This window comes from Thunnus maccoyii, chromosome 12 (genome assembly GCF_910596095.1).
Source record: "Thunnus maccoyii chromosome 12, fThuMac1.1, whole genome shotgun sequence".
Classification (NCBI taxonomy): Eukaryota; Metazoa; Chordata; class Actinopteri; order Scombriformes; family Scombridae; genus Thunnus; species Thunnus maccoyii.
Window position 1 is genome coordinate 7,638,384 of NC_056544.1, and position 16,893 is coordinate 7,655,276.

General features: G+C 36.8%; 1 protein-coding gene, 1 long non-coding RNA gene and 1 pseudogene across 2 annotated transcripts; all 3 read left to right on the forward strand.

Moving 5' to 3' along the window:
* Nucleotides 1-708: 708 nt before the first annotated feature.
* Nucleotides 709-5,950, forward strand: LOC121908610 (annotated as a pseudogene).
* A 147-nt stretch (nucleotides 5,951-6,097) lies between these two features.
* On the forward strand, nucleotides 6,098-12,583 carry slc22a13a (solute carrier family 22 member 13a). Its single transcript, XM_042428780.1, has 10 exons — nucleotides 6,098-7,530; nucleotides 7,628-7,731; nucleotides 7,877-8,031; nucleotides 8,317-8,485; nucleotides 8,577-8,697; nucleotides 9,133-9,227; nucleotides 9,372-9,586; nucleotides 10,009-10,117; nucleotides 11,025-11,231; nucleotides 12,058-12,583. Exons 1-10 carry the CDS (start codon nucleotides 7,156-7,158, stop codon nucleotides 12,125-12,127), a joined length of 1,620 nt encoding a protein of 539 aa, XP_042284714.1. The 5' UTR covers nucleotides 6,098-7,155; the 3' UTR covers nucleotides 12,128-12,583.
* Nucleotides 12,584-15,766: 3,183 nt separating this feature from the next.
* LOC121908611 lies at nucleotides 15,767-16,812 on the forward strand. The gene is made up of 3 exons (XR_006099272.1): nucleotides 15,767-16,183; nucleotides 16,414-16,593; nucleotides 16,702-16,812. It is a non-coding gene; the product is annotated as an uncharacterized LOC121908611 (long non-coding RNA).
* The last annotated feature ends 81 nt before the right edge of the window (nucleotides 16,813-16,893 follow it).

Genomic DNA, 16,893 nt, shown 5'->3' on the forward strand with positions numbered 1-16,893 from the left:
CATCATCAAAACCACATCATTCTGCCTCTTCATGAGGTCACTGAATGATTAGTATTAATTTAATCAGATGATTGGCAAGTACATTTTTCTGTTGTAAATTTTTTTTTTTTTTTTTTTTTTACAAATCATTACATATATTTTTAAAATATGCTTAATCATAAAATGTATACATCAACAAATGCATAATATAAAGTGGAAAATTTGTGAAAAGAGATTCCTTGACAAATTATATACATTGTTGGAAAATGTCAACACATGCAAAATGATTTTTAGTAGCTGAATAAAGTCACATGGTGGAGTTAAAAGAGTGAGGACAATGTTTAATTGAAATATGATGTATTAAAGGTGCAGTGTGTAGAATTTAGTGGCATCTAGCAAAACAGACTTGGCAGATGTGGAATATAATATTCATAAGTATGTTTTAATTAGTGTATAATCACCTGAAAATAAGAATTGTGTTTTGTTACTTTAGAATGAACCCTTTTTATCTGCATAGTGAGCAGGTCTTCTTCCATTGAGCCCACTATGTTTCTACAGTAGCCCAGAATAGATAAAACAAACACTGGCTCTAGAGAGGGACTTTCATGTTTTTTGTGAGTTTCATGGCCACCATAGGTTCTCCTACATGCTTGGAAAGGGAAAGGGAGAGGGAGGGGAGGGTCCTCAATTGGTTGCAATCTGCATCCTCATTGCGAGATGCCACTAAATCCTACACACTGGTCCTTCAAATCCCATTTTTCATCATTATCATCATTCATACTCTTGCATGTCAACCATTACTAAACAAAGTTTATGTTTTGCCCTGAGATGTGTGCTCATCAGACATTAAGTTACTGACTAAAGTCAGATGGTTAAACATTTATTTGCTCTATCGCCTGACGCTTAATAAACCAGTCTGCCTGAGTTTTTGTTTCACACACTGCTGTGCGAATATGGATTTTGGAGAGATTCTGAGGGTCATCGGAGACTTTGGATTGTTCCAGAAGCTTATCCTCCTTGGGTTAGCCTTTCCACATTTTTTACTGCCTTTTTTCTTCTGTAGTTTTCTTTTTATCCAGTCAGATCCAGAGCAGCACTAACACAGACTGGATCCTCAGGACTGATCCTAACCTGACCACAGATGAGCAACTGAACCTGACTCTGCCCCGGGAGGAGGATGGGACCTTCAGCAGGTGTCGGATGTTTGTCCCTGTGGACTGGAACATCAGTGCCATCAGGGAGTATGGACTCAATGACACCACAGGGTGCCAGAATGGATGGGTGTATGGCAATACCATGTATGAGGCCACCATAGTCACTGATGTAGGTTAAGTATGATGGATGATTTCTTCTTCTTTCTTTGACAAACCAACTGATCTTGCAAGTTCTTGTTTTGCAGTTTGATCTCGTCTGTGACAAGTCAAACATGGCTGGAGTTGCACAGACAGTTCTAATGTCTGGTATACTTGCTGGTTCATTAATCTTCGGACCTACAGCTGAATCGTGAGTGTGAAATGTGAAATGTTATGAACTATAAACCTTCAAAGCCTTCGTCTGACTGTCACTCACTCTCTAAACTTTAGGTGCGGCCGCAGGAGAACCACCCAGCTACCAGCTGTCCTTCTGCTAATATCCTCTATAGTTGCTGGTGTGTCTCCAAACATCTATGTATACATGGTGTCACAATTCATAGTTGGAGCTGCACTTGGAGGATACAGAATTAATTCCACTGTATTAGGTATGACTTCTTTCTAAACTTATTTTCTTTGATCTTTAAGGGCATTATCACAAGCAGGGATTGTCCTGTTCTTAACCTAGATTCATCTCTCTTGCTCTGCAGTAATTTTGGTGTTTAAAATTCTGTTTGTAGCTACTGAGTGGATTGGGGTCACTAAAAGGTCATTTGCCTCCTGCGTGAGCCAGATGTTTGCAAGTCTTGGACAGTGTACCATGGCTGGTCTAGTCTATGTTATTCGTGACTGGAGAAAAGCACAGTATGTCATGGCAGGAGTGCAGATGATTGTATCCATATACATATGGTATGTAATGTAAATAAAACTACCTTTCTTTGCATGATTAACTATTAATAATTCTGTATTGTATTGTATCTGTAATTCTAACACACTTTGTGGTCATACCTTTCCATCTGATGTTACTTCACATAACAAGATATCCAGCCACCCTTTGGTTTTCATCAGTTTGAATACAGTGTGTTCTCCAATTAATCCTTGTTGGTAGCTCAGTTTCTAATTAAAACTCTGACCCACTGACAGTTTATGGGTGACATTTGGATTGTGATTAATCTTTGAAGGTGGATTCCTGAGTCTGCGAGGTGGTTGCTGGGACAGGGAAGAGTTGAAGAAGCTAAAAAGTTGATACGTAAAGTTGCAGCAATCAATAAACAGAAAATCCCAGAGAATCTGCTGAACGAGGTAAGTTGGATTCAATTTTAAATTAATTAGAACAGAACAGACTTTCATAATCCGCCTGATGTTAATTGTAGCAAAATGATTCATTAATCAGTATAAGCCAGGATTTGATGTTACAGGCCTTTGTGCTAGATTCCAAGCTGAGGAATCCTACAGAGGCTCACTGCAGGTGATAAGAGCAATTTACTCCCCCGTACACGAAGACTGTAGAGGGCATCTGGCTACCATAAATCTAACAGGACTGTCACACAAAAAGTGGGACCAATACGATTTCATTTTAGAAATGAAACAGCTCAGGATTTCTATTTGGAGCTGCAAACCAAATTAAATCAGTCATTGTTGTTGTTAACTTCTTAATTCTCGCTCTTATCATAGAGCATCATCATATCAGTGGTTTAAAAAATACTAGCCAAAACACTTAAGGGCAACATGCTAAAGTAATTGAAGTTTAAATAGCTAAACTCTACCCCACTGAGAAATAAACCAGCTCTTGATAACCAGTCTCGAGGCCTGGTCCCATTGCTTTAGATTTTTGCCAATTCATGCTGACAACTGTGAAAAAGTGTTAAAAGGCAACTGCACACATTTTACACATAGCGTAACAGTAAGGGTAATATAGGCCACCCTTCTTTTATGCCTCTGCCTTTTTGAAATGATAATGATCTCATGTTGATAGTGATCACTGCTGACATAGGTTGCTTTTATATTAATTTGATCCTGTTTTGAAACCAGGATCCAACTCCAGATATATTCTAAGCATTGAATATATAACTAACTTCCTTGCTCACTCGCTCTCTCAGCGTTTAAAGTCAGTGCTGCTACTGAGGTGGTGTAGTCTCAACGCTTCCATATAATGTGTAAACCATCTGAGATTATCTGAGGATTTATAAATCAATCCTGGTCCCTGTGGTTAGTGTTTTATTCAGTAAATTGGTTATGATTTAATAGAAAAATTGGACGATAATGACCACAATTGTGTAGCTCTGCACTCTTTTTCAGAGTTTGCTCTGCTTCATTCGTTACTTGCTACAGTATTAACTGCAAAATCACTGCTAGTAGTTATATTAGTGTAATTGTTTCCCCCTGTATAACATTTGCTCTTCAGGTAACTGAGGAAAGACCCATCCAAAATGGGGGAATCAAAGACATTTTTACCTCAGCAGTCCTGATGAAATATTTATGTATCATATCTTTTGCCTGGTAAGTTAAGCGCATTTTGGAATATCGTTTTGAATTTAATTGAATTTAATTGTTAATTGTTTGTGTTTTTGTGGTATAAAGGTTTTCATTAAATCTGGGCTACTTGTCCCTTGTTTTGAATGTGGGTAAGTTTGGTCTGAACATCTTCTTGGTTCAGTTCTTGTTTGGAATCACTGAGACGCCGGCACATCTCCTCTGTATCTTGGTTCTGGAGCTGTTGGGGAGAAAAATATCGCTGATATCAACCCTCCTGACAGCTGGGTTTGTTTGCCTCTTAACCCTGGCTTTCCCTCAAGGTGAATTTCCTGTCCTTCACATTTAGTACATGACGATACATCCATCTGACTGTCAGTGCTTTAATATATTGTGCTTGTATTTTAATTCCAGACAACGCTGTTGTTATCACAGCCCTTGTAACCACAGGAAAGTTCTTTTTGAACTCAGCTTGTTCAATATGTATGGTCTACATACAGGAGTTGTTTCCCACCTCTGTTAGGTATATAAAATATATAATTATAGATATTCTATATATAGTACCAGTCAAAAGTTTGGATACGCCCACTCATTCAAGGATTTTTTCTTTATTTTTACTATTTTCTACATCGTAGAACAATACTGAAGAAATCAAAACTATAAAATAATACATATGGAATTATGTAGTAAACAAAAAGGTGACGACCTCATGGAGCTGGTTAAGATATTGTCAATTGTGTGCAAAGCTGTCATCAAGGTTAACAGTGACTACTTTGAGAAATTTAAAATATAAAATATTTTGGTTTGTTTAACACTGTTTTTTTTTAATACTACATAATTCCATATGTGTTGTTTTATAGTTTTGATGTCTTCAGTATTGTTCTAAAATGTAGAAAATAGTAAAAAATAAAGAAAAATCCTTGAATGAGTAGGTGTGTCCAAACTTTTGACGGGTACTTTATGTATGCTGTAAATATTTGAAAGTGAATTCTCCACTCTTTCAGGCAAACTGCTATTGGCTTAGGCTCCATAGCTTCCAGAGTGGCAGGGTTGCTGTCTCCGTTGCTCAACATGCTGGCCATATTCCACTGGTCCATACCCATCATAGTCTTCAGCAGCCTTACGCTGATTAGTGGAGCTCTTATCTTCCTCCTTCCTGAGACCAGGAGAAAAGAGCTGCCTGAGTCAACCATGGAGGCTGTGGGGAACAGGTGAGCAATCTGCATGGAGAAGACCGATTTATTGGAATGGTTTACCGAGGAAGTGTTGCAATATTTTTATGAGTGAAATAGAAAATAAAAAATATGTAATCAAATTTATGGCCCATCTGACGCTTTTTCCATGTAAACAAATGCATTGATATTATTATTCTGTGTTCATTTTCATTATAGAAATATGACCACAAAGAAGACTGAAAGTGACTCCAACATGGCTGAACTCAGCGGAAAATCAACCAAACTCTAGCTGAAATCTATTTTTTACAGATGTTTTTGTTGTGTGTTACAGCACATTGTACATTGCTGAGTAGAATATTTTTAACTGGACAGTCTTGTACCTTCAATGTTGCTGTGTCACTCAGTGTCTTTACTCATGTACTGTATCTGACTCACTTGACTCTTTTTACTGCTGTCATTACTGCTCTGTCAGAAAAATAGAACACTGAGACAGAGATTGTACTTCTGAGAACCTGCAACAAATCTCTTTTGATTTCATAAGCTCTGTCAGGCCAGCAATCAAACCTTCGAAGTACACTGCAGAAATCCAGCAAAAAAAAAAGAAGCATCTAGCACCAAGATCTGGTCCTAAGAAAGAATGAGACACAATATATATAGCAATCAGCTCACAGGTTTTGCACTCCATCAAATACAGTCAGTCCTAATGTGTCTTATTTAGGTTTAGTTGCAGAGGGAGTGGGGACCCTGCACAGCAGGAGCAAACGAGAGCAAAATAATGTCAGTGGAGGATAAAGACATGAGCTGAACAACAAACCAGTTTGGACAGAAGTTTTAGCAGCATTGAGTGTGCAAGAGAGGACGTTGCACCTTCAGTTCAGTTTTCATCTACTTCTTGATACAAATGTGTGGCTTCAAAAGAAAACATAAATCAAATAATCTGTTGGAAATTAAACAAAAAATGCATTTGACAAGTTTGCACATAATAAATGTTACAGTTTACAAAAATATGAGTTATGACCTCTAGCTGCTCTTTTTATCAGTCTGAAAACAAGCTGGTATCTCTTTATGATTGGCTATCTGTCAGAAAATACAGCCTTGGGTTTCTATGAAGTATAAATTTCCATGTTGGCTAACACATCTCTTTCATGGTATAAAGCAGTGGCTCCCAAATGTTTTGCTTGTGATCCCTTAACACAAAGCAATTTCATATGAATAATAGATAATAATAATAATAATAATAATAATAATAATAATAATAATAATAATAATAATAATAATAATAGAAGAATAATAGAAGATTAGAAAAAAGTAAATTCAGTTTTTTTTTGTATTTCCCATGGTGGTAATCATCTTGTAACCCTTGTGGGTTTTTGGTTCCATAGATTGGTTCTGTCATAACTACAGAGTCTGAGGTCTGAGCAACAAGCATCATTCAGATGACACATTGTTCCTGTGTATGTAAGACATGGTGAAATGAGGGATTAATTGTTGACTCACTGAGCAATTCTTATAATGATTAATCAAATGTGCAGAAAGCTGTAGAAGTCATGGGGTGTAATAATTTTCACATTTTTGTTTTTTTTGAGCACTGAGTAATAATATGATCTCAACATAACCCGAACCCAAAACATAACACAGAGTCTGTGGTAAAAATTAGTCAGAAACAAGGCAGCATTTATGAATAAGTCAAAATAGGCAGAACTCGAAAAGCTGAAATACGTCAGAAAACAAGTTGCATTTTCCTTTAAGATGATCCTCTTTTCTGCAGACCTGCAGTAAGCATGATAAGACAACTTTAGTATCCTTTACAGCATACACTAACACTCTGTAACTGCTTCACTAACATAGCAATGACATTATGTAACAGGTTTACCTGTCATACACTGTAAGAGTGGTGGTGGAGAAGGTTTCATAAGTCAGCATATTATAAAGTAAGTGAAAGATCAACTTCACTTTCTGTGTGAGCAAAAGTTATAGTATGCTGTCAATAATCATCAGTTTAGCAGCACAGTCACGTTGTGCTTTTATTAGTAGTCATGGTGGAAATAAAAGACTGAGGTATGACATCCTAACATTCAAAACCTATTTGTATTTTGCAAGATTACTGCAATGCTTTTGGTATGTGCAATTTGAAAAAAAAAAGTTGGTGAAAGTTATTGATCAACGAATATTAAGGCCAATTTTACTCAGGACAAAGAGCATATTGTGAAGACTGAAAAGGTACAAGAGTGAAATATCTGGTTAAATAATCAGTGGAGCTCTCTCTATGTAACAAAATACTCATTTAAATGCTGTCTCATCTGTCCTGAAATATACTGTCTAGGGTTTAAACATTAATAGACATTGTTTAAAGGTCATCTGCTGGCAGCATCTCTACACTGAAAGCCAGCTCCCCGAACATGGCTGATTTTGGAGAGATCTTGCGGAATATTGGAGAATTTGGATCATTTCAGAAGATCACCCTTTTTGCTCTTTGTTTCCCAAATGTTATTCTGCCTTTTCACTTTGCCAGCCTATTTTTTATCCAGTCAGATCCAGAGCGGCACTGTAACACAGACTGGATCCTCAGGACTGATCCTAACCTGACCACAGATGAGCAGCTGAACCTGACTCTGCCCCTGGAGGACGATGGGACCTTCAGCAGGTGTCGGATGTTTGTCCCTGTGGACTGGAACATCAGTGCCATCAGGGAGTATGGACTCAATAAGACCACAGGGTGCCAGAATGGATGGGTGTACGGCAACACCATGTATGAGGCCACCATAGTCACTGATGTAAGTGATGACTATGACTCTGAGTAATATGTAATACAAATATTGCATCTTTATAAAAAGTCTCCTTTATTAACAATTTGGTTTCATTTTTCTAAAGTTTGATCTAGTTTGTGACCAGGCTAATTTGTTAGAAGTGGCACAAGCAGTGTTGATGGCTGGAATTCTTGTTGGTTGTCTCTTATTTGGACCGTTTGCTGAATCGTAAGTATACTTGAAATTGTAAAAAATATATGTTCGCGGTGCTGTATTATGTTTTTCATTTTTTGTCAAAATACACCACATACACACAAGAACAGTGTTGTATATGTGTTATATAATCTGACCAGAGCTGTTTTAACCTCTCCAGGTTTGGTCGTAAACGGGCAGCTCAGATTCCAGTCATTGTGATGCTCATATTTACTGTAACAACTGGAATATGTCCTACCTACCCCTTATATTTGACATCCCAATTTATGGTGGGCATTGGCTATGGAGGTTATCGACTTAACGGTGTTATACTGGGTAAGGTATATTGCATTATTTTGCATTTGAGAACACTGGTTTTGGTAAATTTTGCTAAAGGCAGGTATTTAACTATTTATTTAGGATGCAAATTTGGAAGGTGTTTTCATCCCTGTGTGTCAAGACAGGAAGATAATTTAGTAGTGAATTTTATACCTGCAACAGAGGGATTCTGATAACCTTTTACTACATCTTATCAGTTCTGGGGCTTCATATTTCCTGGTAGGAGCAGGGATGTTAGAATAATGAATTTAGGATTAACTATTGTTGATTTTCTGTTTCTAGCCACTGAGTGGATTGGGGTGTCCAGAAGATCATGGGGAGCATGTGTTACTCAGCTATTTGGTGCAGTTGGACAGTGCATACTCGCTGTTATGATCTACTTCATCAGAGACTGGAGACTGGCTCAACTAATTACAGCAGCTCCACTTGCAGTGGTTGCTATTTACATATGGTGTGCATGAACTCTTTTTATTGCCCTCTTGTATTTTAATGGTAAATTACAGGTTATTATTATTACATGTCACTGTCCTTGTTTCTATCAGGTTTATTCCAGAGTCAGCCAGGTGGTTGTTGGACAGAGGGAGGACAGAAGAGGCTAAACAGCTGCTTGTAAAGGTGGCAGCTATTAACAAACGTACTGTTCCAGACTCTCTGCTGGAAAAGGTATTGATCCCTCACAAGAAATTACGTTTTTACCAGTGTATCAACATTTGACTGGAATGTTTTACCAGTAATAGCAAACACTTGGTGTGTATTTCTAGAGGGGAAAAAACTATTACATAAGATAATATACAATACAACTGTTCAACAGCAACTACATAGATTGTGTCAGAGTGATTTTGATTCAGCTCAGTTAACTGTAGATTGGAAACCGCACAGTCCATTGCAAACATGAGCTGTACTGGATTGTAATACACAAATTATTTAGGACAAAATGTCAGAACATCTTACATAAAAAGTTAACAATATAACAGACAGAGCTCATCACCCCTCAGACACAGTGAACACAAACTGAATACTTTTTTTTGTATTAGATTATGACTTGCTAACATTAGCAAATGTTAGCATGATGTTGTGTCCATCCCCTGTGCATTACAGATTGTTGTCAAAGAAACTGAGAAAAAGGGAGGCATAATAATTCTTATCCAATCACCTGTGCTTAGGAAGTATTTCTTTACCATAATATTGGCATGGTAAGTTACATTTTGCAATATATGTAAATAATACTTCTCTAAGCCCATAAATTTTTGATTAAATGAGATACTAAAGTAATATTCAGTTATATAATTTGTTGTTAAATTTCAGTTCACTTTGCTTGACGAATTCTTTTTTTTCAGGTTCTCATTGAATGTTACCTACTACTGCCTTTCATTCAATGTGGGAAATTTTGGCTTGGACATCTTCCTGACACAGCTTATTTTTGGTCTGACTGAACTACCAGCTCATATACTTTGCATCTGGCTGTTAGAAGTATTGGGTAGAAAAGTATCACTCATGGGAACCCTTCTGATCGGGGGATTCTTGTGCATCTTAATGCTAGCTTTTAATCAAGGTAAAGAAGATGTCTGAAATGAAATTGCATGTTTTTTGTCTGCTACAGGATACATATCTGCCCATGTATGCCGTGTTCTTCATTTTAAACAATATTTCCATAAAGCTGTAATGTCACCATTCTGTCATAGACAGAGTAGATGGTCACACTGAGCCTGATTGCATCCTGCTACACAAGAGCCACAGAATGTGAACAACAACCAATATTGGCTTTCCTGCTCCTCATTGTCTGACTTAGAGAACACAAACACACGTCTTGACCTGCACATTGTCAATGTGAGAATGTTAGCATGCTAGTATGAGCATTTAGCTCAAAGTAATGCTGTTTTTAAATACAGCCTCACAGAGTCATTAGTATAACTAAAGAATCTAAGTCTTGTCTGTGGTTCTTCCTTCAGCCGAAATTGTGTTTTTCTGTTTAAGATAATGCTGTTGCTGTTACTACTTTGGCAACCTCAGGACGTTTTTTCATTAACTGGGCAGGATCCATATGTAATGTGTATGTTCAGGAGCTGTTCCCAACATCTTTCCGGTAAGCTGAATCTCTTCATCTCACTGAACTGAACAATTCCCTTCATCTCAAGTTACACCAGCTATACTGTTAGTTTAGGTCTGTGCCTACAGGTGAAAAACTACTAAGTCAGAACATAGTGATATAGTACTTCATTCTGATTGGTTGTGACATTACCAATAGACATCAACATGTTTGCTGTTGGTTTACTTTATGTTAATTTTGTTGTCTTTAAAGGATAAACTATTCAGTCCAGGATTAAATATTAAACTTGGTAACCATTTTGACCTGGTTTAGTCTAAGGAGAAGCAAAATGTGATCATGTGTGGGTGAGACAGTCTGACACACATATGATCTAAACAATAATTTTCACTGACCTGATCATACCTGACACTAGCACCAGGATTAACTGACATGTTTGTTTAAATGTTAATTAACTCTTGCAGTCAAATTGGTCAAACGTACACAGAAAAAAAAGTCTCCCAGGTACTAAATGATGTTGCGTTCTAATTAGTCACTTTACGTTGGACAGATTAAATGTTTCTATGAAAAGGAGATGATAAAGATCACAATTACAATTACACAAAATGATTGTACACAATTACAATCACTATTGTACTGTTGTACTAATTATGTTGTTACTTATTTAAGCTATTGAGAAAGCTTTGTGAGATTTCAGTAAATTCAGAAAGATACACCTTTTCTTATTCAATATTCCATCACTTCATAGAAGCTTAAAGCACTGAATATATGATACATACTCGCCCCATAATTTTTAACATTTTAACAGAGATAAGACAAAGATTTTTTTCTGTGTAGCAGCAGAACCACCCATTCTCTTAGTTCATAAAATGGTTAATAAAACCATGAGGAAATACTTAGAGCTTGCAAACTGTGCTCATATGAGCTGTGTACTTTCCTGTTTCAGACAAACTGCTTCTGGTTTGGGCTCCATTGCAAGCAGGGCTGGTGGGTTGCTTTCTCCATTGCTCAACATGTTGGCCATATACCACTGGTCCATACCAATCATAGTCTTCAGCAGCCTTACACTTATCAGTGGAGCTCTTGGCTTCCTGCTTCCTGAGACCAGGAGAAAAGAGCTCCCTGACTCAACCGATGAGGCCGAGGGCAACAGGTAAGCAATCTTCAGCCTGACAGCTTCTCCTGATAACACCTTCATCAAGGCCACAACCTTGACCAATCAATACATTCTTGTCAGTGACGTGTATAGTAACAGCCCCTGAAGATGTGTGAATTAGATAAGTCGGTAAATCTACTTGTTGTGTAGGCTTCACTGGTTAAGCAGGAAAGAGCTTTGGGACCCATTTCTGTAAAAGCCAGCCTCCTGATGGCAAACTTTATCTGAATGACTGCAGCAGTTATCATCATTAAGGATACTGCATTCATTGCCCATTTTAAATCAAACATGTTATAAAAATGTAAACATCTGACTGCAAGAGTTTTAGTTTTTAGTTCAATATGAATAACTGTCTATTAGCATCTCCAAATGACAAGTGAATCAGTTTATCCATACTGTAGATATTCACCTTTTTGAAATTCAGTTTTTCTGTTGCTTATGTTCTACAATAGATACTTTAAATGTATTGAAGTTTTACTCATTTAGTTGTGTCCTTCAAATGGTATCACTATCCTGACTGGATAGTACTGATAAGATAATCAGGTGGGCTGGAGGCACAGTGAAAGGGGTCAGTGTTCTCTACTGATTTGTGTGCATCGTCCATAATCATAGTTTGTTTCTTTAGAATCAACTGCCAGTTTGAGTATTTTTATAGGACTGCCCAACCAGAACCAAATATATTTCTGTAGTTTTGTGGACAATGATATCTAAATGAAATACACTACAATGTGCCATTGAACAATTTTGTCCAACATTGTGACACATTCACTGTCCTTGTTCAATTGAACTAATATGTACTTTTTTGTATTCCTTTATCCCACAGAAACAAGAGCACCATGAAGAAACAAAGTGAATCAAACATGCATCTACACAACAAATCAACCAAACTATAGTCTGATTAATCCTATTACTGATTTTTCTGCTCCACTGTCGGCAGCAATTCAGGATGGTATTGTAGGTTGATCTAAAGATATAAAAGTTTAATTGGAAGATTACCATGAAACTTACTGAGCAAATTCATACCTTCCATTTTGGACAATCCATGAATTTTCTTGTAGCACCTTCCTCATTCCAAAGTGACAAGATATCTCAATATTTAATGAGCACAGCCAATAAAATTACTGACCACATTTGTGCTCCCATGAGGACAAACCCTCCATGATTCGACCTCTTGTGCCACTTCAGGAAAATCTTAAGAATAGCAATCATTTTCAGTCTGTTGAGGGTATGTACTCAGTATCATTATCAGTGCAATTCAAAACCCAAAAGTATTAAATTGGCCGTTTTCACAAAAGACATTTTGACATGTCACAGTAGGAAAAGCACAGGTGTAAGTAATAAAATGAATGATGGCTGAATTCCATTTAGCTGCTTCAGTTTCAGGGTCCTGGTATAGTGCATGCTGGCTCACTGTCACACTGTCATGACTTACTGGGACACTTGACTAGAACAGAGCCATTGTTAATGTTACTAGTAACACCTGCGCTTCTATGCTTCTATATGAAACAGAGAAAGTCGCAAATCCTCACATTTAAGAAGCTGTAACAAGAAATCTTTTGGTGTTTTTGCTTGTTCAGTGACATAAAATCAGTAATCAAAATTGTTTTTCTAATGATTGATTAATTGACTAATCATGTAAGCATTGATTGTATTGCTTCTACAGTCACTCTATGCAGTGGCTTTCTTGGCTGTCATACATTCAAACTGTGCGCACTCAGTTTTTTATAAATACCAGTTGACTGGTGGGAAATGGCCTGGACATCCCAGATGAACGACCTCCTCCTTTACCTACAACATATAGATATTGCCATCAAACAGCTTTTATTGTTTCACCCTAAAAAGATTACTTAATGGTTTATCTCATGCTTAGTTTTTGTTGTTGTTGTTTTTTTTTTTACCTTGAACTAACACAGTAGTGTGATAAATAAATTATTAGCTGTTAATAGTTATATGAGACTGACTTTCTACTGAAATATGATTGCCTAGTTCTCAATAAAAATTGTTCACAGTTGTGTCTTTGGATTATTCTGAAGGATGTCCTTGTCTCTGGAAAAACTGTGTTTGATTATTTAAAAGCCACAAACCAAATGCTGTTTACCTCCATTATGTTGAGGTGGTGGTAGAAACAAATTAAATAAAGTATCAAAAGTGATTATTGCATGAAAGGCACAAGGTGTAGCTAAAAGCACATTGAGATTACGCCTGTTGTATGAAATGTGCTATATAAATAAATTTGACTTGACTTGACATGAATAAAATGAAAACCTGGAGAGAATCCCCTCCCAGCAGTTTGTGGCCAGCACTACTTGAAACATTTCATACATTTCATACTCACAGCTTACAAAAACTGTAATTATATGCTTCATAAAAGTAGGATTTATTTCTTCAATAGATTGAACATCATGTATCTCATAAACTCAGTGTAGGTTTTCAATCATTGTACTCTATGTATCCTGTTAAAATTATATTTCATACAGCCTGTCAGACAAAGTGCCGTTTCCCCTTTCAGGATACATACAATGCAGGAATTATTCTAATTGTACAGTCAAAAAAAAGTAGATTTTTTTTTCTTATTAAATATCTGTTTGTTTGCGGACAGAAATGTCAGGAAATTGATATTAGTGTGAATTTAGTGTGCACATTGAGAGTACGGTGACTGTCTGCATTTCATCTACTCTCCATTTATGTACAGAAATGACAAGAAAATTTTAGCTGTTACTGTTGTTGTTACAATGAACCAGGAGGACTTCCAGTCTAGAAGACTCTTTGGCAGGAGACTTAATGCATGATGAGATTATGAGACAATGACCTCCTCCTAATTACTGATAAAACAAAGGGCCAAAACAATACAAACAAGTCAATCTTAAAAACTAAAAGTAAACTCTTAAAAAAGATGAGCTTTTCAATGAATGTATAATGTTCTTGAACAGCATGCACTGTACTCTGATGACTCTGCATGAAATATTAAGTACTTAACTTAAAACCCACATTGAGTTTATGAGGTGTATGTTGTACACCTGCTATTGCAATTCAGCAAAATAACCTTGTAATAAGCTTCAGTTTTTGAATGTTTTCCAAACTAATTACATTAAGCCTCTGGCCTCAGCTGACAGTGTGAGAGATACTTTACATAATGACCTCTTTGCAAACTAGCTTGTTAGCTAGCATTCACTCTAAATACTAGAAAACTGAAGCACTCTTGATATAATAAAGGAATAGTTTACCATTTTTGGAAACACAGCTCACACCATTATTCTTTCAGACAGCAAGATGAAAATATTATATCTCACATTTGTGTCTTGCCACGTTCACATGATAAATGACATGATAAATGGTAACGTTAGAAGTGGGAATGATTTCCATGTTTACAGCTCAGTATGGTTGCATGACTTGCTATTAGCTGTGTGGGGGTTAAAAGTACTGTGCATTGCTAAATTAGCACTAAATTCATGAAGTTGGCTAACTAGCTAGCAACTCTAAAGCTGTGTAAACACACTGTATCTTGTTTAACTTGCTCACACAAAGATCCAAAACCACCTGCCTTTGCAGTAGGACTTTTCTATTGTGAAGTTATGAGTGAAGTGAATTTGTAGTTTAAAAGTAGCATTTTTTATTTTTAATAAATGCATTATTTATTGACAGCAAACCTTGACACAACCACATGTACACATAGAGGCAACCAGTGTCCAAGCTGACCTACCTGATGAGCTCCCTCAAAGAATTAATGCTTCTTTCACGTTGACTATATTTATATGAGATTAGCACTAGATTTATGATGATCATGTCTCTCATACACAAACCTGCAGCCAACTCATATTCATTTTCCTGGTGCTTAAATTGGAACTACTTGCACAAACTGATGATATAACTTATTTCATCCGAGACTGGAGACTGGCTCAGCTAATCATCATAGCCCCCTTACAGTGGTTGTAGTCTATTTATGGTGTACATTTGTTCTTTTTTTATTGACCTTTATTATTTTATTGGTAATAATGACTTAGGTAATAGGTAATTATACAGTATAAAAAGATTAATTTTCTTGTTTCTGTCAGGTTTATTCCAGAGTCAGCCAGGTGGTTGTTAAACAGAGGAAGGACAGAAGAGGCTAAACAGCTGACTGTCAGGTCAGCAGCCATCAACAAACACACTGTTCCAGACTCTCTGCTGGAAAAAGTACTGACCCTTTTTTTCTATAACAGTTCATTCATAGTATTGAGTATTAATATGTGATCCCTAAAATGCTTTGCTAATACTTTTTTTTACACTGTCACTACTAGCAGGTTGTTTATGACACTTATGTACTGTATGATACCTGAGAAAAATGAGATGCCTGAGGAAACCATTTCCTATTATGCTTGTTTATCTCTGTCTATGATGCAAGAGCAGCACATCCAGATTCATCCTAAACTTATTTCTCAGTCTTCCAATCTTGAAAGTCTACTTCAATAATGTAATTTTTTTAAAATAACACTATGGCTACATTTGTACGGCTTGTCCAGCCTCTTTTCGTACCTCAGACACCATCTCTTCCATCCAATCACTGCCTGAGTTTCAGACACTGCCTCCTCCCTTTTTTGCACCAGGTGCACCAACCACCAGGAAATTCCACCAATTTTACACATCAAGATGAGTTTACTACTCATGATGAGTAATACTCAGCCTGTGAAATCAGCACTATAATGCCTTATGGCTCTGGAATAGCATCTTTTAAAAGCCTGAGGAATAACTGCTAGTTGTTTCGCAAATATCTCTTCAGACTACAGAAAGCTGCATTACACACGTTTTGAAAAGTGTGTTTGGTTGGTAAACTCTCCTCTGATATCACCAAATATCACTAAATAATATTTGTGTTACAGATTGCTGAGAAAGATTTTAAGTGCAAAGAAGGCATAAAAGTTATTTTCAGTTCTCCTGTACTGACCAAGTATTTCTTCATCATAACTGACATGGTGAGTTGAAATTTCTAAGAACTCCACTAACCTCCTAAAACTGCACTTATTAATATTTTTATATTAACAATGGATGAAATCACTGTGTGTAATGTTTAAAAAGTCGTTCATAGTGCACAGAGAATTACCACAGACTCTGCTGATAACTCTACTGAGCATTTTAGCACCCTTCAACTCATTGTTTTGGTTTTACAGACCTAACACTAAACTCACATCACCTTTGTTTTCAGCAGCAGCAGCAGGCAGCTGTTTTCAGCTTCACAGCAGAAGGTCCTTGCATGTTACATGTTACACATACCCGTCACACTCTTCGGGAGCCTCACACTGGTCAGTGATGTATTTTGTTTCCTGTTTCCTGAGATGAGCAGAAAAGAGCTTCCTGACTCAACTGAGGAGATCAAGAACAACAGGTAACTATGGCCAATATGTTCATTATTATACATATCATTAGACAAGTTTATATCTCTTAGATTTCCTCATTTCTTGCTAATATCTCTCGTCTGTCTTTTGTCTTTCAGAAATGGGACCTCCACAAACACAGCAAGTTGTCCAAATCCAGATTCAACTAAGCTGTAGACATGTTTCTGAGATGTGTTCAAAATGCACAATGACAACACATCAATAGACCAAAATCAGCTGTAGAAGTTCAGAATATAAAGTGAAGTACACACAGTTTGTATCCTGTGCTTTTTTCTTATGTTACTTAATTT